The sequence below is a fragment of the Mustela putorius genome, unplaced genomic scaffold, assembly GCF_011764305.1.
Source record: "Mustela putorius furo isolate JIRA1106 unplaced genomic scaffold, ASM1176430v1.1 tig00004007_pilon_pilon_pilon, whole genome shotgun sequence".
NCBI lineage: Eukaryota > Metazoa > Chordata > Mammalia > Carnivora > Mustelidae > Mustela > Mustela putorius.
Genome location: NW_025422145.1, coordinates 3,678,163 through 3,702,809, shown reverse-complemented (window position 1 = coordinate 3,702,809; position 24,647 = coordinate 3,678,163). Strand labels below are relative to the sequence as shown.

At 42.0% G+C, this 24,647-nt stretch overlaps 1 protein-coding gene and 1 non-coding gene across 5 annotated transcripts in view; both read right to left on the bottom strand.

The window, feature by feature from the left end:
* The window catches only part of PDXDC1 (pyridoxal dependent decarboxylase domain containing 1), a 51,196-nt gene that overhangs the window by 14,162 nt on the left and 12,387 nt on the right, over window positions 1-24,647 (bottom strand). For 2 of the 4 annotated variants that reach the window (XM_004750339.3, XM_004750340.3), the window contains exons 2-13: window positions 21,220-21,293; window positions 20,622-20,684; window positions 18,619-18,699; window positions 16,624-16,770; window positions 15,124-15,313; window positions 12,027-12,095; window positions 10,709-10,787; window positions 8,127-8,211; window positions 7,177-7,225; window positions 6,779-6,880; window positions 5,845-5,970; window positions 2,023-2,073 (exon numbers count right to left, since the gene is read on the bottom strand). In XM_004750339.3, the coding sequence (XP_004750396.1) occupies window positions 2,023-2,073; window positions 5,845-5,970; window positions 6,779-6,880; window positions 7,177-7,225; window positions 8,127-8,211; window positions 10,709-10,787; window positions 12,027-12,095; window positions 15,124-15,313; window positions 16,624-16,770; window positions 18,619-18,699; window positions 20,622-20,684; window positions 21,220-21,293 (1,116 nt within the window). Of the gene's footprint in view, window positions 1-2,022; window positions 2,074-5,844; window positions 5,971-6,778; window positions 6,881-7,176; window positions 7,226-8,126; window positions 8,212-10,708; window positions 10,788-12,026; window positions 12,096-15,123; window positions 15,314-16,623; window positions 16,771-18,618; window positions 18,700-20,621; window positions 20,685-21,144; window positions 21,294-24,647 lie in introns of those variants that run through there. The other 2 variants (XM_013055127.2, XM_004750341.3) reach the window with 2 other exon arrangements.
* Window positions 17,996-18,065, bottom strand: LOC123389748. Its single transcript, XR_006604402.1, has one exon. It is a non-coding gene; the product is annotated as a small nucleolar RNA SNORD45 (small nucleolar RNA).

The following is a 24,647-nucleotide window of genomic DNA, read 5'->3' as shown; positions in this document are numbered from 1 at the left end:
TGTGTGGCATGAGCAAGTCACTGAACTGCTCTGTGCCTGCTTCCTCACCAGGAAAGAGGGGACAGCCATTGTGACCAACTCACAGAGTGAATTTATTATTCATGCTTAATACCTACTCCCGGCCAAATTCTAAACTTGGCACAGTGTGAAAAAGCCAAAAGACAAAAGTCGCTGCCTTTACAAAGCTTTTACAAAGCAAAACAAACAGGGAAGACACACATGGTCTCAGGTAATAAGAACTGCAATGAAGGACACACCCGGGGACAGAGTGATGGACGGTGGCAGGGCTGGTTTACACAGGACAGTCAAGCAGGGCCTCTCTGAAGGCATGACATTTGGTTTTTGTTTTTGGGGTTTTTTTTTTTTTAAGATTTATTTTTTTTTTTTTTGAGAGGGGCGAGTAGGAGGAGAGAGTACGAACAGGGCAGAAGGAGGGAGACAGAGAATCCTTGAGAGCCCAACTAGGGGCTCAGTCCTAGGATCCAGAGATCATGACCCGAGTGGAAATCAGAAGTTGGATGCTCAACCGACTGAGCCACCTAGGCACCCTGAAGACATGGTATTTGAACTCAGATCTTTTAAGGCTAAGAAACGAATGAAATGAAAAGAAGGGAAAGGGATAGTGTTTCCAGCTAGAATGAAGAGACTCCAGGGAGGGGTAAATGAACGAACGCCCAGGCTCAGTGCCGGACACAGCGCACCGCACGCGTCTCACTCCCAGCAGCTGGGAGAGGACGGTTACCGCAGCGGCAGGGCCGCATGGGGCTGGCCAGCGGCTGTACGTCTCCGGAGAAAAGCATCCACTGGAAGGAGGGCTGGGGAGGGTTCCCGGGCCTTACACAGATGCCCCAAACCCACTGGGGAGTAACCAGCACCAGCACAATCTCCCAGCCTGGAGGAGGAAGGAGAGGGAGAGGGGACATGAGGAGCCCAAGTGGGCTCAGCGAGGGAGGGAAAGAAAGTCCCCTGGCCCAGCATTGCCGTGACTCCTGCCGTCTTGCTCCTGCTAGTCCATAGTCTGGGCTTTTCCGTTTACTAAAGGAGTCCAACCAACATACCTTCACTGACAACTGAGCTCACGGGCTTAGGCAGTTAAGAAAGAGTGACTCAATGTCACAGGGCCTCAGCACTACGGCTGAAATTAGAACCCAAGTCTCCTGATTTACATGCATCTCTCTGCTTCTCCAATGGGCCACTGTCCTCTTCCAAGCTAGAATTTGGGTCATCTCAGGTCAACTGAGCTCCAAGCTCCTACTCTGAAGCAAACGCAGAGCAGCTCTCATCTGGCACTGAACGCAAATTGTGTATTCAATGGAAATCTACTTTATTAACTTGAACCCCAAACTAACTCAAGTATTAGTTTTACACTTAACTGTGTCCTGCAGCACCCAGTGACCCTGTTTTAAATTAGAATCTGACCTATATCTTCTGAAATTCTAAAAATATGATGAAGAAAACATGCAAACATTCAAGCCTGTACTGATACTTAGTTATCAGCCCTGCTAAACCCTCACCTCCTTGTCTGGTAACTACCCCTAGACAGCACTCTCTGACAGTCTGGCATCTTGTAGGGAGATACCCGGGAAGACGAGAGCAAGGTCACGTGCTTATCTCTTCCTTACTCCCCACTCGGTGCAAATGACAACTCTGGTGTCAGAAGGTTTATGAAAATGTCGTCAAAATACTGTGAGAGACAAAATGACTTTTCATATCAGGAAGATGGGTGTTTTAAAATCGCTGTTGGCAAAGTCAATCGTGTTTGTGAGATCTTTGTGCATTTCTAAATGCATTTTTTGTGTGTGTGCATTCTATTTAACAGAGTAAGACTACAAATGATTATATGAAAAGCACCAAGGGGGTTTTAGCAAATGGTAAAAATTTCTAGGGTTTGTGCTTTCTAAGACTTAAAGTCATTCATGATTCTCCTCCAAAGAATGCGGTTTTATTAAAATTATCACAATGATCACTCTAACTTGAACCTTAACTATTTACTTCAAAAACAGATCAAATTATATACTCTACCAGGATTTTGATGTGGTTCACTTTCTTCAAACCTTCTTGTAACCGCTGACTCTGCAAAAGACAAAAAACAGCTAATAATCACTGTGATTTCATTACATTATATGTATTTAATAATTACTTATTGTAATTTCAGTAGATAAACATAACTTTTATTTTTTTTTAAAGATTTTACTTATTTACTCCACACAGAGAGAAAGATCACAAGCAGGCAGAGAGGCAGGCAGAGGGAGAGGACGAAGCAGGCTCCCCGTTGAGCAGAGAGCCCTATGTAGGGCTCGATCCCAGGACCCTGAGATCACGACCTGAGCCAAAGGCAGAGGCTTAACCCACTTAGCCACCCAGGAGCCCCAAATGTAACATATTAAGAACTGGTTTTCAGGAGGGTCTTTGAAGGCCTGCAAATCTTTCAGTTAATGACTCCTGAATTAGGCTGCCAATTCTTGCTTTTCAACATCTGCAAACGTTCCCCCATCTTTCAGTTGAAAGTTACATGTAGTGCTTCCAGAAAAGCTTTTTCTATTAGACACAAGTGAATTTCTCATATTAGCAACATAAGTCATTCATTCTTTCAAAACCTACTCAGTACATGTCAATAAGTGCAAAAATGAACAACCGTATCAAACTGAAAAGCTTCTGCACAGCAAAGGAAACCAACACCAAAATGAAAAGTCAGCCTACTGACTGGGAGAAGACACTTGCCAATAAATTATTTAATAAGGAGTTAATGTTGTAATATATACAAGTCCTACAACTCAAGGGGAAAATACCAAAATCCGATTGAACAATGGGAAGATGTGAATAGAGATTTCTCCGAAGAAAACACCCAGACGGCCAACAGGTACAGGAACAGATGCTCGGTATCCCCCTCGTCAGGGAAACGCAAGTCGAAACCACAATAAGCTGTCTGTCAGAACGGCCAGTATCAAAGAGAAAAGATACAACAAAGGTGGGCAAGAATGCGGAGGAAGCGGCAAGTCCTGGAGCACTGCTGGCGGGACGCAAACTGGCACAGCCCCTGCGGCAAACTGTACGGAAGTTCCTCAAAAACTTAAAAACAGAACCACTGTATGATTCAGCAGTTCCACTTCAGGATATTTATCCAGACAAAGCAAAACCCTCCAATTTGAAAAGAAAACTGCACCCCCACGTTCACTGCAGCATTGTTTACGACAGCCAAGATACAGAAACAACCCGAGTGTCCATCCGTGCATGTGTGAGTAGAGAGGAGGTAGTGCAGAATCTACACACACAACGAAGTTCTATTCACCGTAAAAAAGAATGAAATCTTGCCATTTGTGACAACACGAATGGACCTTCAGGACAATACGCTAAGTGAAATAAGTGAGACAGAGAAAGACAAATACTGTATGACAACAGTATATGGGGTATCGAAAACAAAAAAAACCCTATAAGCTCATAAATACAGAGAACAGACTGGTGGGTGTCAGAGGCAGCGGGTAGGAGGGTAAAGATGGGTAAAGGCGGTTGAAAGATACAAATTTCCAGTTGTAAAATAAGTCAGTCACAGGGATGTCATGTTCGGCATGGTAACGATGGTTCTGAACTATACTGCGTATCTGCAAATCGCTGAGAGTAAATCTTCAAAGTCCTAATCACAACAGAAGACAATTTTGTAACAATGAATAGTGACACGTGTTAACTGGACTTGTAACTGTGGCGATCACTTCCCAGTATACACAAACACCGGTTCGTTATGCTGTTCATTAGGCTGTCCTCCGAAGACTGATAAAACGTTACATGCCAGTTAGAGCTCAAAACCCCCCCAACAAAGCTACACAAGTGCAAAGGCACACAAGACACAGAACAGGACACTGGGGAAGAAGAGCCAAGGTAAGCGAGGAAACGCTGTTCAGAGAACAGGTCTACAATACACACACCTGAGTTCAAAATCTCACCCAACTCCATCTGCCACTTACTAGCTATGACCTTGGACACCTTGTTCAGCCTCTCTGTGCTTTGGGTCCGTCAATGAGAAAACCAGGAGGGTAGCTACCTGACAGGGTTGTACGGCAGGACCTGGAAACTGCCTCTAGAACACCATGTGCATCGCCTGTGCGATGACCCCCTCCTCGTTGTACTGCTATCTCCGCCCCAGGTCTTGTTACTGATGTGGGATCAACAAGCAGATACTTCACGGTGTTGGGTTCATTCATTCCGCAGTTACTTACTGAGCATCAGACACTGGAAAACCCCTCACGAAAACTACCCAGTACACCGTTACCCATGGCCTTTGTGTCTAGGGACGTTCGAATGAGACCGCGCACGCGCACTGCTGCGCGCAGAGTAAACACTCTGTAGCTGCTTTCCAGGAGGAGGATGAGGACGGTGATGACGATGATGATGGGAGGAAGTGGAGGAGGAGGGTACCCGGAGAGGCATGACCATACAGATAACCACATGTGCTACGTGTCCCCGCAGTCTCACGCACACTCGGAGCAGCGGGGAGTCAGCGACAGGCCATCAGAGGCACTCGGCGGTCCTGGGACCACCTATAGCGCTTGCTTGCAGGAAGACAGAGCCGCAGTGACCTCCATAGCTTGGGAGCGGACGTCTCATTATTTTCCTGTGCTCTGCAACCATGAGGGAATTGAGGAGCCCTCCCCTGACGCCCAGACCTCCCCTGCAGTGCCCGAGTTACCACGGCAATAAAGGCCTCTCCCTTCTGAACAACCAAACCTCAAGACATGAGCCGACAGTCCAGTGACCACATTTTTTCCAAAATGTGCTCCTGTAAACCTAATGAACAGAAACCTCAAAATCATCTCATGTAAAAATCAAACTACTTCATTTACAGTGTTTCTGCTGCATCAGAAATGAGTGTGAGAATGAACGATCCTGACATAACAAACCCGAAGACAGCTGCTACAGGGACGCGAAGACACTAGTTTCCCCTAAACATAAAAATGACACGTGAGGAAGTACTGATTCCACAGAACACATTTAAAACAAAGATTTATTTTTAAATCAGTCTGCATGGGATCAAGCACTACTGAAAGAGCCTCACAGGTCTGAGCTCATTCAATCCTACAATCTCTTATTACATCACCCGTCTACCAGGTAAGCAAACAGGCGACGTCAAGCTTCCAGACGCAGCTCTCAAACGCCATAAACATGACTTTCTTTGCTATCTAGAGCGTAATTACATCTTCACAATGAGAACACCTCACGGAAGGAAGGAAAATTACAGAACTGTCCCCAGAGCCTTGCCATTTGGGAGCCCAAACCAGCTGGTATTAAAAATATACAGCCCAGGGGCGCCTGGGTGGCTCAGTGGGTTAAAGCCTCTGCCTTCGGCTCAGGTCATGATCTCAGGGTCCTGGGATTGAGCCCTGCATCTGCTCAGCAGGGAGCCCACTTCCCCCTCTCTCTCTGCCTACTTGTGATCTGTCAAATAAATAAATAAAATCTTAAAACAACCACGCAGCCCATCTATCACCAACCCGTAGCAGCCGTATCTCCGCCCCCCCGCAGAGACAGCCGGTCAGGGGCCTCCTTCCCCCCCCCACCCCCCTCGTGTGCTTCCTTCTCCAATCCTTGGCTCTCATCTTGTGACTCCTCCTCTCATCCTGTGTTCACACGAGCATTCCTCTGAACTCATTTCTGTGGATGCAACTGCTGGGACACCCCTGCAGTCCCTCCCAGAACTTTGCACAGGAAATGTACGCATGCTCTCCGGTCCCTTCGGAGAAGCCAAATCCAGGCAACAAGGTCATGGACGGATGGGGAGGCAACGGGGCCGTTTTCTGTCACTGCTTGTGCCACAGTATTGGTGGCTCATTTAAACTTGAGGTTTCTACTCACCAGCTGGCAGGCGTGCTTAATCCTCTCCACAATCCCATCAAGCCCCAAGTACTGTAAAGACAACCACAGCGGCAGGGCACGGAGTTTGTCCACTGGCTTGTTTGATGTAAGACCGGCAACTAAAGTCTAAAGAAGCCAATATGGTTTTAGTGATCAAAGACAACGAAGACACAGATTAGTCACCATTTTCCTCTGCACTTAGTGGGTGTCAGATGCTACAGCAGGCACTTGGCTGGCCTCTGATCACCTAAAGACCCCATGAGGGGAGTATTCTAGACAACCCAAGTCAGAGAACTTGCTTTCAAGGGTTCACAGCTCAGATGTAGCAAAGCCAGGATGAGAATCCAGATGGGTCCCGTCTCAGAGCCAAAGCTGTTCTGAGTATCCTCAAACAGGGGACCATTATCAACTGAGCAAGACATTAACTGCTTTAGTAAGAATCACTCAAAACTTATTTTGCATAGGCCTGTCACTGAGGGATCGGCTATTAAGAACCACTTCTTAGGAAAAATACGCTACAATTTTCTAGACAATGGAGATAGAGAGCTTTAATGACTTTTAATAGGTCACTTCTGGGAACCTTTTCTAAGGAAATAATTTGAAGTACAGAAAGATGCTCATTATTTTAGTAACAAAAATTTGAAAACATCCTCAAAGTTGACAAAAGGAGAATGATTAAATTGAGGTAAGTAAAAGAATATTACACAGTCATAAAATGTCATAAAATGTTCTTCATACACATGGGGGCCTCTGAGAATAAATTAAAAAAAAAAACATACACAGTACTGTTTCATTTATGTTAGAAACATTTTTTTGATTAAAAAGAAAGTCACAGAACTGGCATTAAGGAAATTTTTCACTTTTTCCATGTTTTGCTCCCAGACTCCAGAGTGATTAGCCACTCCCCAGTCCCTCCCAGTGAGAGTGAGCTTACCAAGGCTGGGTCGTCGTGTTTATAAAGGGTGACCGCAGGGACAGCTGGCAAGCCCAGCCATGGACCTGGAGTCAATGTCATGCTGTCACATTTGGTCGCAGCCTACCAAAGAGAAAACAACTTTTTGCTACAGACTGTCAGAATCCATTAAACCCAATGCCCTCCTCCATTCATTAAAAAACATGAAAAGCCATCAGGGATTGTTGTTGTTGTGTTTAAGTAGGCTCCATGCCCAGCACAGAGCCCAACACAAGGCTTGAACCCACGACCTTGAGATCAAGACGGGAGCCAAAATCAAGAGTTGGATGCTTAACCAACTGAGCCACCCAGGCGCCTTGGGGATTAAGTGAATTTAAATCCTTCTTAAAAACACAATATTTATTAAATCAGTCACATACCAGCACTGATGAGGAGACATAACCTAGAGCCAAGGTTGCCAGATTCACACTGGAAGAAAAAAAAAAACACAAATTATTTACTGCTGCTTATTCACTGAGTTTATACTTTAAAAAAAAAAAAAAAGGCTGTGACATTAAACTGACATTAAACTGACATTAAAATGTCTTTCAGCGGGGTTATAAACATATCACCAGAAAATGCAGTATATACAAATTTCAGCAACACCTTGAAAATGCACTTTAATCAAATGTGTTTCAGGGGATGTCACCTGCTGATGCAACGTAATGGCTGTCTTATTTTTTATCTTTCAAACCTATTATTTTCCAGTCATCAGTGCTTTCCCAGAGTGACAAAATAACCCAGCCCATATGGTGTGCCGGGGCTGGTCTCCTGTAGCTGCCCATTATCCTCCCCTAAGCCACTCTGGGAAAGCACCCCCACCTCCTCCATCAGACCACAGCTCTGGGTGGAGACACGGCCACCTGCTCCACGGGCGAGCATATCACCGACATGATGGAAGTGGTACCTTTCCCTGGCCACGGTGAGGGACTCAGTAGGAGACTTTTGCTGGGACTTCTGACCCTCAGGACGAAAACCTGGAGAGCAAGCCGCGGCCACTGCAACTACTTTGCACCAACATCGCAAAGTCTCTATAGGAGGCACCAGAGAGGAAATGAGGCCCAGTGACGGGGACAGAGGGTGGGGGGAGGAAGATGCCGAGCCCTGGCTGATGCTGCGCCCAAAATAATCCTAACACCACCTTTTTAGTTATGTAAGCCGATACAATCTCTTCTCGCTCATGCCACTCTGGGTTATTTTGTTACTTTTACTACCGAACCCAAAGAGCCCTTAAAGATAAACGTTAACAACAAAGTTAAGAGCCTGGGCGCCCGCCCCGATGAGCACGGCGCACAGGCCCACCAGAGAGCCAACCTCGCCCTCCACTCACCCCTCCACGTGAAGCCACATGCCATACTGCTCACAGAGTTCCTTTAAACGTCCAATCTTGTCCGTGTGCCCTACGGCCGCAGTTCCTAGGACGAAAGACACAAAAAAGGATACTAAAAGGAACACGTACTTCCTGAGTCTTTACAGCATGAGAGAAGCTTTGAAATACATTATCTCTCGGAAGAAAGTAACATTACATCCATTTCATTGAGATTAGCTATGTGAACTGGCTTAAAATCAACTTTTACAAGTTGGTTATTCAAATTCCGACGTGTGCATAGTCTCCACTGTCTGTATCTATAGAAGCAAGCTTGTTAATACTGTTATTTAAAACCTCTTTATTAAAGCTTTTTTTCCCCCTACCTACTTGATGTTCTTTCAGGAGAGAGGTATTCAAATCTCTCACTAAGATAGTGGGTTTGTCCATTTATGCTTGTATTTTATCAATTTTTCCCAAGGTTTTCCTTTATCTATTTCCGCTATGCTCATCAGCATTCGTAACTGCTGTGTCTCAGTGGATTACATGCACTGTAATTAGTGTGGAGTCTGCCTTATCTCACACTAACACGCCTGCAGTACTTTCGTTCTGTCACTATGTGCCCAAGATACCCATTTTCACGCTTGCTTTTTGTCACTTTCTGGGTTATTTTTATGTAGGTGTATCTATTATAAATGTAAATAAATTTGCGGGTTGTTTTTTTTTAACTCAATACGAGAGGTTCTTTGTTTTAAAATAGACCATGCACTCTAAAGTCAGCTGAAACATACTGAGCGCTTTACCCTGTGCCCTGGTTAAGTCCGTTACACTGCAGGCTGGATGGGCGGGCCCTCTTCCCAGAGCGTGAGTAAAACAGGACTCCGTGCTTTCTCCTGACTGTCCCAAACTTCCAGTTACCAGCATCCCACCTTATTAGGTTGCAAACCCTCACCAACTGCCTCAACAAACACAACCACTGCAAGTGGTTCTTTTGCAGGATTTAGGTCTATAAACCATTTCTAACTGATTTTTTTTTTTTAAAGATTTTATTTATTTATTTGACAGAGAGAGATCACAAGTAGGCAGAGGGGCAGGCAGAGAGAGAGAGAGGGAAGCAGGCTCCCTGCTGAGCAGAGAGCCCGATGCGGGACTCGATCTCAGGACCCTGAGATCATGACCTGAGCCGAAGGCAGTGGCTTAACCTACTGAGCCACCCAGGCGCCCTCTAACTGATTTTTGTATACAGAATGAGGTAAGCAAAAGGTTCAGGTTTTTTTTTTTTTCCCCCATGTGCATATCTCCTTGTCCCAAAATCACTGGTGGAAAAGACCTACCTTTCTTTCTTTGAAATACCTTGGCATCTTTGTAACACGTCAAGTGACCCTGTACATGTGAGTCTATTTCTAAACTCTACTGTCTTTAATTAATCCCACACTGTCTTGATTATCTGTGGCTTTATACTAAGTCTAAAGGCCAGATATAGCCTGAGTCTTTGAATTTTGTTCTTTTTCAAAATTATTTTGGCTATCCTCAAATCCTCTGTATTTCCACATAAATTTTAGAATTGGCTTATCAACTTCTGGAAGAAATTGAAGCCTGCTGAAATTTTGTAGAATCTACAGATTAATTTGGCAAATTAAGACTTCATAATATTGAGTCTTTCCACAGATGCATATGCTGTATCATTCTTGAATTTCTCTCAGCAACATTTATAGTTTTCAGTGTACAAATCTTGCATATATTTTATTACATTTATCCATTAAGTTTTCATTTTTTTGATGCTATTATGAATGGCATTTTTAATTGAATTTCAATGGTTTGTTGCTGGTATACGGAAATCCTGCAACACTGATCAATTTGCTTATTTTCAGAAATTTGCAGAAAATTTGCAGAAAAGCCAATGGCTTTTCTGTAGTTTCCTTACGACTTTCTGTCTATATAATCATGCCATCTGCAAGCAAAGACAGCTGGTTTTTTCTAGTACGTGTGTCACATCGTTATTTTTCTTGCCTTACGCACTGTCTAGAGCGTCAAGTACAATGCTAAATACGATGAGGGAAGCAGAACAGAAAGGGGTGGTTGAACTGCCATGTTCAAGGTGGACATTTAAGGATGACATTTTAAAATTCAATTTAGAGGGGCGCCTGGGTGGCTCAGAGGGTTAAGCCTCTGCCTTCGGCTTGGGTCCTGATCTCAGGGTCTTGGGATCAAGCCCCGCATCGGGCTCTCTGCTCAGCAGGGAGCCTGCTTCCCCCCTCTCTCTCTGCCCCCCTCTCTGCCTGCTTGTGATCTCCCTCTCTCTGTGTCAAATAAATAAGTAAATAAAATAATAAAATTCAATTTAGAAAGGAAGCACACGAAAGAGAGAAGTACTTACAACCTAAATGAGAACAGACACACATCCAATAAACTGACTCCCCAAACAAACCCACAATTAAAGGGAATAAAAAGAGCCCAGTGTAGTACTGTAATTCTCACCACGGTGCTGATACAAACTATCTTAACTATGTGGCCCACAAACATTACTTTAGACTTTTTGTTTTTAAGGCTAAGTACCTAGTCTTTTTCTCATATCTGAAATGGTAGATTGAGTTCATAATACCCACCAGCATTTGCTACAAGCAACAGGGGCAGTTTTCCTCGTTCTATATCATCTTTAATCAGTTTCTCCAGGAAGGCAACATCCTAGATAAAAAGGCAAACCACAAAAACATGAAGCAACTTGCATAAAAAGCTATACAATAAAAAATTCTAATTTTCAAAAGAAGCAGATGACTCTCAAAATAAATCATGCAAATCAGTTCTTATCCTTTTTTTTTTTTTTTTTAAAGTAGGCTCCACACTATGACCCTGAGATCAAGACCTAAGCTGAGATCAAAAGTCAAATGCTTAACCAACTGAACCACCCAGGCTCAACTCTTATTCTTGACCATTTTTCTATTTTCACTGATCACAGAGACAAAAATCAAATCGTTTACCTTGAAGACTAAGTACAAAAATCACTTAAATGAGATCAAAGTTAAAAACTGCATATATACAGGACAAATATTTCCCTAATTTTAAATACTTATGAGAATATATTCTCTCAATCCCCCCAAATAGCCAAAAATTTATTTCCAATATTACTCATTGATGGATCCAAACCAGAAGATCAAACTATCTTGGAAAAAGAAAGAGGGAACCCTAAAATCTATGCCTTTTGTTTCTGGCTTCAGTATGAAAAGGCTTAACACTTGGGCGTCTAAAAATCAGCAGAATAGGGGGCGGGAGGGAAGGAAAAAAAGAAAAGATGAAATCAGAGAGGGAAACGAACCGCAAGAGACTCTTAATCAGAGGAAACAAACTGAAGGCTGCTAAAGGGGAAGTGGAGTGGGGGACGCGGTAGCTGGGTGATGGGCATTAAGGAGGCCACGTGATGTCATGTGCACCGGGTGTTATGTAAGACTGATGAATCACTGACCTCCACCACTGAAACTAATAATACACTATGTTAATTAATTGAATTAAAATTTTAAAATTTTAAAAATTAAGGAAAAAAGGCAGAATCCAACTCCAACCCCACATTACAATAAAGAACCTCATTTTCAAAATCTGCCATTTATAAATCCAGACAACAATGATAACCTTTCAAAGGATGAGCTTTAGAAGAAATTCTGGTGCTTAATTGGACTCCCAGATTACTACTTAGAGCACGTGATATAGTAATGAAAAGATTCCTTAAGAGGCAGGTGTTCCTGATCTACCTATCACCCAACCTTCATGGACATTCAACCCCAGAAACATGTACTATGCAGTGGGAAGATAAAAGTGATAAATGAACAGGCCAATAATTATCTGGAGGCGAGCAAACAGAATTCAGTCGAAAGGAAGACAAGGTTTCAAAAACAATTCTGTATTATTTTACAAACCAAAAAGAGAACTCACCATCTGATGCTGGGATCCAAACATGGTGTTACATGGCACACGACACAAGCAGGGGAAGGGCAACCCAAGCTACAAGAAGAAACACACCATTTCGTAAGAAAGAGCTCTGCCACCATTCACTTACGCCCCCTAAAGAATGTGGCTCTAAGAAACTCAAAATTACCCTTTTTAAACAGTATCTCTCCTTAAAAACTCTTAATATTATGAACAGATGCTGAAGTACATCTAGAGAGTCAAGTTTAAAAAAAGAGTGAATTTCCAGGAGCAGAAATTCTTTTTTTTTTTTTTAAGATTTTATTTATGTATTTGAGAGAGTGCACACTTGTGAGAGAGCACAAGCAGGGGAGGGGGAGAGGGAGATAGAGAGAAGCAGGCTCCTGGCTGAGCCAGGACCCCGATGTGGGGCTCTATCCCAGGACCCTGGGATCATGACCTCAGCTGAAGGCAGAGGCTTAACCAGCTGAGCTACCCAGGCGCAGAGATTCTTGTAAGAAGATACAGACAATGTAATATCCTGTGTCAACAAAATGAGTAACTATCAACTTGTGTTCTAAATGGGTAACTATCTTTGTTATATTCCAGAATATATCAAAAAATAAAAACACATCCAAACCAAGAAACAACCAAGCTCTAAGCATTTTGGGAGATAATTTAGGATCCTTCCTCCAAGCATTAGTGACAAATAACACCGGCAAAAGGCATCCAAAGAACAGGATCTCATTTACGGATCCACCCACTCCTAAAACAGCAATAAATATGGATCAGCAGATGTACATTTCTTAAAAGAAACGCAGTCAGTGCTATGAATGGAGATAGTAATTGTCAAATAAATTTTATATTCTTTATTTTTAGCTTCCCAATCCTTTAGGAGTTTATAGTTTAAGAAATTTTTAAACAGTGGCAGCATATTGTCCTGTGTAACTAAGACTTGGTAGAACCATTTCGAGACCAAAAATTTAATGAGCACACTTTCTCCCCCTTAGCGGATTTTCTTTTAAATTATGTAAATGAAGCCCAAGTCAAACACACACAAAAAAATATAGAAGTTTAAAGTGAATATCCCCTCCCACCCCTAAGCCATCAAGCCACTACTGTTAACAAATTAGGATAAAACCTTCTAAATATTTTCTAAGTATTTATAAAAATATTTTTTGAGGGGCAAAATATATTTTGAGGGTGGCTCAGTGGGTTAAAGCCTCTGTCTTTGGCTCAGGTCATGGTCTCAGGGTCCTGGGATCGAGCCCTGCCTCAGGCTCTCTGCTCAGTGGGGAGCCTACTTCCTCCCTCTCTCTCTGCCTGCCTCTCTGCCTACTTGTGATCTGTCAAATAAATAAATAAAATCTTTAAAAAAATTTTTTTTAATATATTTTTTGATATGAAAAACATGCACATGTACACTTTCTTTCTTTAAAGCAAGCTCTGTGCCCAACCCAATGTGGGGCCTACACTCATGACCCCGAGATCAAGAGTCACATGTTCCACTGACTGAGCCAGCCAGGCACCCCACACATAAACACTTTAAAAAACATGAATATGACCACTGTATATATACTATTCTGCCATCTTCCTGACTTAACAAAATACCTTTATACATTTTTTTTTTTCAAGTAAGCTCTATACCCAGTGTGGGGCTTGAACTCATGACCCCAAGACTAAGAGTTGCATGGTCTTGTGACGGTATACCGGTGCCCCCATACAGCTTTTGAAAATGGATTGCTGTTCCTAAGCATTGGGAATGTCCCAATTCCAACTGGAGTCACTGTCCGAATTGTCCCAACCGTCTTGCTGACCCAAGACAACTGTGGGCCCATAAGAACCTGGCCTGTAGTAGTTAGGAAGTAATGTGTTCCAGGTTTCTGTAAGGATATTATAAATCTGCTCTTTCTGTATACACTCAGAAGAGGACATAAGGGGCGCCTGGTGGCTCAGCTGGTTAAGTATCTGACTCTTGGTTTCGGCTTGGGTCATGATCTCAGCCCATGTCGGGCTCTGCGCTCAGTGCAGAGTCTGTTGTCCCTCTCCCTCTGCTCCTCTCCCTGCTCTTGCTTATAAACAAATAAAATCTGGAAGAAAAAGAAATGACATAATTTCTTGCCACCAATGTCCACAGATCATAATCAACTTAAGTCCCTGAGTTTCCCCCCATATATCTCCCTAGGACTCCTCCATCTTACAAAAGACAAACCCTCTAATCCTATGGGCTTTGCCTTAAAACAATCTTGGCAAAGAGGCTGAACATTTTTTTGTAGCCCACCTAATCGGGCTATATGTACCATGAAATTAAAAAATGGTAATGTTCTTTGATCTAGCAATTCTAGATAGATTCTGAAAATCTATTTAAACAATACAGAAAATATTTCCTTAATAGAGAAGAAGTTATGTACACAAAGATGTCCATAATAATCCTATGGAAAAAGCGTTACCTGAAAATGGTCAGATAAAATAAAAGGTGAACACTTTAATTGCCCAAAAGGGAAACAGTGTTTAAAATACCATACAGCCACTTAAAGGAATATTATGAAGATATTAAAAATAACCTGTAGTTGGAAGAACTGTTCAAACAGCGTATGTACCGGTTATAACACTAAATGAAAAAAGCCAGACATAACCACGTAAAAACACATAACCGTGTAAAAACTCTGCAAAAAACCATGTTGACTGTGGTTGCCTCTGTGCAACTAAACACACACACACCCCTCCACACCTGGGAGGCTCAGTTGTGTAAGTGTCCACCTCCTGATTTCAGCTCCAGTCATGATCTCAGGGTTGTGAGACTGAGCCCCACGTCAGGCTCCACGCTGAGTATGGAGCCCACTTAAGATTCTCTCTCTCCCTCTTCCCTTTCCCACCACTTGCATGTGCGTGTGCTCTCTCTCAAATATATATATATATATGTATTTTTTTCCACACACAGACACATATATATCCGAAAATTCATTAGTATACTTTAATATATTTGCTGACAATGACAAAACAAGCATATATGTTTCTTTCCTTTTGAAACTGGAGCTAAAGAAATGGGTGTATTACATATTATAAAGTTTTAGGAAAGAACAAAACACAAATGCTTTAAAATACCCACCGTATACCACCTTACCTGATTACAAAGGTACTGGCCCAGGCCAGGCCTAGCAGCAGCGCTAAGATATATGACAGGCTTTTTATTATATAACACATTGAAACCATCCACTACGAAGTCTTCATAACGAGAATGAATAGCAAGCCTGCAGATCTTTGCAAGTCCTTCTCTTTCTTCTTCGTGGAAATAGGCGCAGCCATTTTCATACCTGTTAAGAGACAGCCATATATCAATATGGTCTTATCGTTGGGTAACTCACATTTTACAATCCTAGTCTTATAATCCTGGAAATAATTCCTTTTTAACCTAGAAACTGTCACTTAGAATGGTCAGAGGGAGGTAGGGGTCACCTGCATCATAGATGGCTGACCATACCTTACAGCTGGAGGCTACAAGGAACAGAGGAAGAGCGCCTGGACGGCTCAGTCAGTTGAGCCTCCAACTCTTGATTTTGGCTCAGGTCGTGATCTCAAGGTCCTGAGACTGAGCCCTGAGAGGAGTTCCCTGCTCAAGCAAGGAGTCTGCTTGTCACCTTCTCCCTCTGTCCCTCCCTCTGCTCGCTTACTCTTTCAAATACATAAATCTTTGTTTATGCCTCAGAACAGAGGCAAGGATTCTTCATCTGTACTCAACTCCACACAGAGCAGCGACTATGATGTAAAAAGGCTGAAATCATGGTTTTGGCTTATTCTACAAGAAGGCCAGCATAAATAACACACTCAAACTTCTTAGCAGTTTTAGCCCTAAAACATCCAAAGTAAATAAAATTGTCAAAAAGGCTAGGCAACCCAACTTTTGCTTTTGCTATTATCTGCCTGGGGCCAATTACTCTTCTCAGTCTGCTTTCTAGAGAAGGAGAGAGAATTTCAATTACAGGTGGTAGACTATTACTAGAAGAAAATTTCTTCTTTGCAATACAGTTACCAATACCGTTTATATTCTCATCAGGCCAAGCTCTTTCCCAACATCTGAAAGTGTGTCTCTCACGTTAAATCTTACAGGGTTAGGCAAACATCTCTTTTTTTTATAAGTAACAGCATAAACACAAAAATACCACTGTGTCTTCTACTGACTCCTCACCTGCTATAATTCCTTAATAATGCCAACAGTATCAGAGCATAAAGCAAATTTCCATCTCATAACACAGACTCAAATTCCTTATGGCAGCATTTCCCTTCTACTAAAGCCCAAGCTAGTATTTTGATTAAAAATACTTGAAGCATTTTTCCTACTCTATCTTCTATCAACATATGCCAAGCAGGAATCCTAAAAATAACAACTCTGACATTATCCAAACTATATGTGCATATGTTCTTGGCTCTTGACATATGCTCATTCCTTCGCTCATTTAATCCTCGTAACAATACCATGACATAAATATTAATGTTATCCCCATTTAATAAAACTGAGACATTCAGAGATTAAGAAACCCTTCAAGAGGAAAGGGAAAAAACAGACATGAACTTAAGTAGCACAGCTCCAAAAAAAAGTCTGTACCTAATTCATGTGTGTCCTTACCTGAAAATTCTGCATAGCCATAATGTAGTGTCTGAAAGTATCCTGGTTGTAAGTTTTCTAAGCTTCTCTTTGTCCAGGGTCGAAATATAAGCTCCCAGACTATGCCCCAGCAAAGCTATATGACCTTGTTCTCCAATATTCTGGATTCTATTAATCAAAATGAATCATATTAAAAGAGTATTTATTTAAAATTTTTATTATTTTAAATTTAAAAAATTTATTTATTTAAAATATGAATAAAACAAAACATAGAGACACAGGGTTTTCACAGAAATCTGTCAGACTTGAAATCCACTTAATGGCCTAGAAGTCAAATATTCAGATAAATTTAGGAAATTCATGTATATAAAGTACTGATAATCTGGGGAACAAAAAGATTTAAAAAATTCAAATCCTAGGAGATTTATATCCTTTTTATCGAGTATCTGCTAAATATACAAACTGTGAATAATTTTCTGCCCCCATTTTTTTTTTAATTACATGTCAGCCGTAAGAACTACAGAGCATAATACTGAGATACACTGGGCAGAAAATTTTCTCAAAGAATCATTAGATGAAGATCAATTTCCCCACATACACACTGTCTGTGGGCTGTTTATAACAATACAGCCAATTCAAGGAGAACCACGTAGCATTTTATGCATAATTAAAATGGAAAGACTAATTTCCCTTATAAAAAGTATAAATCGGTAAGAATAAGACAAAAAAATTGGACAGGATACTGAGCAAAGGATGTATTTCATAAAAAAGGAAATATAAATGGGCCTTAAAAAATACATAAAAAGAAACCAAACCTGACTCATAAGGAAAATGTGAACTAAAATTACGCCGACATATCACTGCTCACCTTGCGGACTGGCAACCGTCCTTAGGTCTGCTAAGAGCCTCATAGGCAAGGTGTGGGCAGAGAGACATTCTCATGCACTGCTGGTGGGCCTACAAACTGGCATAATTCCACAGGAAATTTGGCAGTATCTATCAAAATTACAAATATACAAACTACCTGGCCTAGAAATACCACTTTAGGACTTCGATCCCCAGAAGCCCTCGTTTGTATGATAAATGACGCACGTACAGTTACTGGCAGCTGCAATGCTTGCGACAGTAAACATGAACAGGAGACCAGTTAAATAAAATATGGTTCATTCATCAAAAGGAAAACTAACCAGCTCTTACAGGTAAAAGGTCTTTGTATACCAATAAATAACGAACGCCAGGACATAAATGAAAACAGCAACGTGCAGAACAACATACAGTATTTACAGAGTGGAGGGAACGGGGACTTGCTTATGTACACATATCTCTGGAGAACACACGAGAACAAGCGTGGAGGGGGAGGGGAAAAGTATGAAGGAAATTCCCCTTTTCATCCAAGGCCTCTGTAATTTTGGAATTCACATCAATTTTGGGTTCAGGTAACACATGCCATCGTATCACTGACCGAAAACTGCCTTTTTTACTGTTTGAAATTTGAAAAAGGAGAATGCCATTACTTATCTCCCCCCAAATTAAATTTAAAACAACTAACTATGAAACTAAATAAATAGCTAAGCTAGATGAATAAAAATAAATGGATGATTCACAGACAGCGGGGCCTGCCACCAACAGATTCAGCTGCGGCAGTTCTCAGCGGTCCGCAGCGGAAGCATGAAGCAGAAGCCAGCCGCGGCAGAAAGCCCTCAGCAGTGTTCTCTGGTCTCTGTGCCAGCCCCTCTCTATGACTTGATGCCAGAGAAACTACAGGATTGAGTCTGAGTGAGCGCCTTCCTTTTGTGAAGTATGTTCCCTAAAATATATTAAATGTCTCTCCGAAAGGGAAGAAATGACCACTGTGTTAATATCACACGTAACTCTGAATGAAACATAGCTCTGTTTTGGCAACTTGTAAGAATGCAATCACTGTTTACAGGGGGGAAAAAAAAAAAGAATGCAATCACTATCAAAATCAAGAACACATAGACCTTCAAACGGAAGCCGCCAACCGTCCCACATTACCGGGCACTCTGGGGTTCCTCGTCTTCATCTCCGTGCATCAGGTTCTGAACTAACTGGAGGAGGCTCACCATGTCTTGTCCACTGCAGAACGAGAAGAGAGCTGACGGGGGGGTGGAAAGAGCACACATCCCTCCCCACTCTACCTCCCTCACTTGAACCAGCTCTGGCGAGTTGCTCTTTTTAAATTGAGCATCAGAATGTGCTTGAGATACACTAGACATCTTTGAAACACAAACCTCAAATGAACCGAATTCGCAATATAACCATGTCATTATTAAATCTTCCACCCAAACAGGAGATCGATCTCTGAAATTTCACCAGTATTATGTCAGCATTATTTCTCTACCTGTTCATTTGAGTCCAAGGAGAACATTTAATAAGCATGTTAAAGAACCAACACAGTCTTTTTAAGATGCTGGAAGGTCACAGTGGGACTAAGACTACTCCGAGGCCACTGGTATAGCTAGTTTCCCTCCATGGAGGAGTCTTGCCTGGTTGTTCTAACAGACTTAAACATGTAATGCAAGCATCTCTTCTTACCCCCACTTCCCCAAGCAGGGAAACTGGAGATCTACTTCGACAGCAAACAGTTTTACTTCTCTCCAAGATATGTTATTAAACGCTTATTACGTGAGGGGTTGAAAACTTATGAGGAGAATCTGAATGGCTACGGCAGTAAGCAATGACAAGGTGACTTGTAGTAACTAATGTAAAAATAGTACCACTCCACTAATGAGAATAGGACTCACAAAAAGGTTCTCTTTTGAAAAAGCAGCACAGACAAAACAATGCCCTAATTAATACCCCTTCTCCCCAAGGTGCTGACCTTCATGTGAGAGGGGCTCTGGCCCTCGGACACTGTGGAGAGAGTGGGGGCTAGGCACGTGACCTTGAGCAAGCTGCTGAAACTCCCTCAGCCCCACTACAGAACTCTGAGGACACCATCAGTGCATGGAGCACGTTTATCCCGTGCCTGGCAAACACGATCTCCCATGTGGGTGTCAGCATTATTAAGTGTGACTGCTCCCGCTCTGTGGCTTTAATGCCCTCCCATTCTGAGAATTCAAGAAGTTCCTGCTACTACCTCTTGCAGGGAAATTTCTGGGAGATCAGCAGAACCCTTGCATTCCCTTCCAGAGGTGTGCGAAGAGGGGGGTGGCAGGACTTGATTTGTATTCTCAGCTGTAGAACTCACTTCACATCCAAGGGCTTCAGATCAGCACGGTCAGGCTACAGGCAGGAAGCCTATCTTAAAATGCTAGTATCTGGTGTGTTAGACAGGATACTAGTTGACACAAGTGGTCCTTCCTCTATGCTTCTCTTTTGCAACCTTGTATATATTCACATACAGGTCAAAGGACAATTGAAGGGAGTTGTACTGTTTACCTATGTGCAGTTTCCTGGTTATAAAAAAAAAAGCTTGAGGGAAGCTGGGCTGGGACTTTAATTCCAGGCTGAGTCTTAATATCCGGTGAGTATCTTAGGTACACAGCTACTTATTTTTCTGATCTTTGCCTACTAGCTTCAACCCCACACACTGGACAGATTGGCTTAGTTGCCAAAAAATATATATATAAATCACAAAAGATTGAAGCTGACATTTTCATTTTACTGTATTATAAAAATGATATGTCTTATCAAATTAACGTATCTCTTACCACAAAGCCCAGTCTACTGAATAGAGGACAGGTTTCAAGGATGAACTAAGTATGACAGTTGAGTTACAGAATTTTAAGTTTGTGCATCACTTTTGAGTCCTGAAGTTCTTAAATTCTGAATGGGAAATTAAATGCTGAATGGGAAAGGGTGAGAAGCAGGCAGATTCAGTATTATCACAACTAGCCAATGGCATTCTGGTTTTCTGATACGACACGGTACCATATAGGACTCTCAATTTGCTCTGTGCTTATCACAACTAAAAATATCCATCAACTATAGTCTGGAAATCTCGATTTAAAGAAAACACATACCCAACTAAAATATGTATCTTCATTGTCACCTACCTGCCTTGGAGTGGCCCCGGAATATCTCCTGATGATTTCTTTCCATTTTCTTCTTCTGTTCTTCTAATTTAAAGGAAAAAAAATGATTGTTCTATCTTATCAAATTTCTAAGATTTGAACATATAAACATGTGATGATGTTGCCTTTAACCTCTTAGTACCTGACATAGGATTTAAAATACATTTTCCACATCTCTTGCCCTATTCCTGTTGCCCTAGCCCCAGTTTGGGGTACAGTTTGAATTTCAGGAGAGGAACATGAAATGAGTAACACTTTAACCCATTTTTTGGTTAGCTGATGCTCTACATGACCTAAACATAGAGCAAGGAGCATTTATAGAATTCAAATCAATCTGTTAAGTAAATGAAATTCTTAATAGGCAGAACTGAAAATTAGTAAGTCCTGCCCCACAATTTCAAAATCTTTTAATTACAAAGTACCTTCTATGCAAAACAAACACCGTCTTTAAAGTCAGATGAAGCTAAGCTAAGTGTGACATTGTGAAACCAAGAGGTGTTTTTACCAGCAGGAAACCAGTGCCACCAGCTTCACAACAGGCTGAACACGTTTAATAGGGTCACTTCTGTTCCAGGCTCACCTCTGACTGTCCTCTAGCATCTTCATGGCCTCTTTCAAGTTTTTTCCCATCTCAGCTAATGTAGGGTCTGCTATCTGGGCAACAAATCAAAAAAGGTTAAATTGCAATAATCCTGTATTACTTCTGCAACATAATTCATCCAGAAAAATTAAACTCAAGTCAATTTTCTTCTGGGGTTATTAAAAAACACATGGATCTATTATAAAACACATGAATTTGTTTTAAAATACTTGTTTTACAAGTTCTCTATTTTTGTTAAAAATTTTTTAAAGATTTTATTTATTTATTTTAGGGACAGGGACAGAGTGCATACGTGTAAACGGGGGGAGGGGCAGAGAGACAGAGCATCCCAAACAGCCTCCTCGCTGAGTACTGAGCCCAACCTGGGGCTCGAGCTCATGACCCGAGATCACGACCTAAGCCAGAACCAACAGTCAGATGCCTAACCAACTGATCCACCCAGGTGCCCCTAACATACATTTGATTTTAAAATTCCAAAGTACAAACAGGTAAAAAAAAAACAACAAAAAAACCACCATTCCTACTCCCCAGGGGAAGCCACTCAGGGGTGACGTGTATCTTTCTAAACTCACACACCACCCCTATGAAGTCCCGCAACTTGATTTTTTCTACCTTACAGTGAACATGGTTCCATGTCAGTATATATCCACTTCACTTGTCGTGGTGACACTATACCTGACTCTATGGCTATTTCATCATTTAGCCCATCTTGAATTAATGTTAGATGATTCCAGTTTTACAATCCTAGAAGCCAAGTATTCTATTTGTTTTATCGCTGTAATAGGCTGAAAAATGGTCTCTCCAAACAAATTCACGAAGTACCCTGGAACAGGTGAATGTTACCTTATATGGCAAAGTCCTTGAGGATGTGATTAAAGATCACATTAAAGATCAGATCTTTAAAGTTAAAGATCTAGACATGGACTGTCCAGGTGAGCTCTAAATGCAGTCACATGCATCCAGCTAAGAGAGAAGTAGAAGGAGACTACACACACACACACACACACACACACACACACAAGAGAAGACCATGTGAAGACAGAGTAGAGGAAGATTTGAAGTTCTGGTCTCAAAAACTGGAATGATGGGGCCAGGGACCAAGGAGTGAGTACTGGCAGGCAACATCAGCTGGCCCAAGAAAGGAAGGGACTCTCCCTTCGAACCTATGAAGGGAGTTCAGCCCTGCCCACACCTGACTTCAGCCCACTGATACAGATTTTAAACTTCTAGCCTTCAGAACCGTGGGAAAACACTTTTCTGTTGTCCTAAGGCACCCAGTTTGTGCTCATTTGTCACAGTAGCCACAGGGTACTAATATCCTCATAAATCTGGAAGTGATTCTGGGGCACCTGGATGGCTCAGTGGGTTAGAGCCTCTGCCTTCAGCTCAGGTCATGGTCTCAGGGTCCTGGGACTGAGCCCCACATCGGGCTCTCTGCTCTCCCCGCTGAGCAGACAGCCTGCTTCCCTCTCTCTCTCTCTTTCTGTCTACCTCTCGGCCTACTTGTGATTTCTCTCTGTCAAATAAATAAATAAAATCTTAAAAAAAAAAAAAAACAATCTGGAAGTGATTCCAAAAACTCTGGAAGCTTCCACAGCCGGTCACAGTGAATGCCTCCAGAGTAGGGAAACTGGAAGGACAAGCATCAGATCAGAGGGAGTCTTTTCAGCTCAAGTCTTTTAGTTCTTTTCTAGTTTTAGTACCAAGTGAATTTTTACTTCCAGTCAAAAGATAACCAAGACAATATTCTAAAAAATCTTGCAAAATTAAACACACAAACTCATTCTCCTTTCTTACTTCTTAATCTCCCTAGCAATCTTAAGGCAAACCAGTTGTCTTGAATCTCCAAACAAGCTGGGTTACAGAGTTACGGAGGCTTTCTTTTGTTCCCCTCTTACCCTTCGAGTGTATTTCAACTGTATTTATGCTTTTTTCCCTTCAGACTGCCTACTGTACCTAATCATAACTTATATGGAGTAAGTGTACAATAGGTTGTTTTACAGTTAGTATTGCCATATCTCCTCAAAATTGTTTTGTTTTGGAGCACCTGGGTGGCTCAGTTGTTAAGCATGTGCCTTTAGCTCAGGCCACGATCTCAGCATCCTGGGATGGAGCCCGCTGCCATGGGGCTCCCTGCTCAGTGGGAAGCCTGCTTCTCCCTCTCCCACTCCCCCCGCTTGTGTTCCCTCTTTATGTCTCTCTCTGTCAAACAAATAAATAAAATCTAAAAAAAAAAAAAAAGTTTTGTTTTTTTCTGTTTAAGAGAGGGATAGAGAGACTCTTAAGCAGGCTTCATGCACAGTGCAGAGCCTGACATGGGGCTCGACCTCACAACCCAGAGATCTGAGCCAAAATCAAAAGCTGTACACTTGCTTAACTGACAGAGACACCCAGGCACCCCTCTCCTCAAGAAATGCTACTCAGTTTATCCATGTAAGTTCGGAAAAATGTTAACTTTAGGGATCTAGCCCAAGGATTTTCCATTTGTGTTCTTCGGAGTCTTAAGACTTCCAGAAAGAACTTTGGGGAAGTGGGGACGGACAGGGAGTTGGGGCTTTTAGCTCCCTGGCCCCGCCTAAGGAGATCAGATCTGTTTTACAACAAGAATTTTAACTTTCACTTGTAGAAGAAATCACTGAAAAAAAGAAGAAAAAAGTGAAGTATACCTCTGGTGTACCATTTGAGAAGTGAAGAAACAAAGATTCAGAGAGGTAAAGTGACTGGCCTAAGGTTACAGAGCAAATGGGTGACAGAGCAGTGCCAGAACCCTGGTTTCCTGACTCCTGTTTCTGACCTTTCTGGTACATCACACAGACCCCAAAACAGATTACAAAATAACCGCGTAGCCACGCCCAATACGATTTTACACAGGATAGAAAAATTATTTTAAAACTGGTGTTTGAAAAAAAAAAATTCACAATTTTAATGTAACCATAAGATGGGTTACAAAACCATCTCAAATGGTCTCTGTGTTCTCAGTTAATGATTGTGAGTAGGATGAGGAACAGATAATGGTCAAGAGAATGTATCTGAACTCCTCCATCTACTGGTCATGTTCCTCATTACCCTTACCCTCTGTGACCCTCCAGGGTGTTCCCAATCCTCTGGCCAAATGAAAAGATAAACAGGTCTGTTTGATCAACCATACATCCCTATTTCATGCTTGTAACACTTGCCCTGTCTGAAATGTTCTTCTGCCTTTTATCTTTCCAGCTATTAAATCACAATTCAATACTTCCAAGAAACTGTGATGGATAAAACCACTTCACTCTCATATTCTCTTTAAAGACAGCAATACTGTTTTTGCTTAACCATAGACTCTGGATCTGGTGCCTGACAAAAAGAACTGTATTTATGGGAACAGAAACACGTGTATATGGAACAGAACATGTGAAACCAGGGCCATT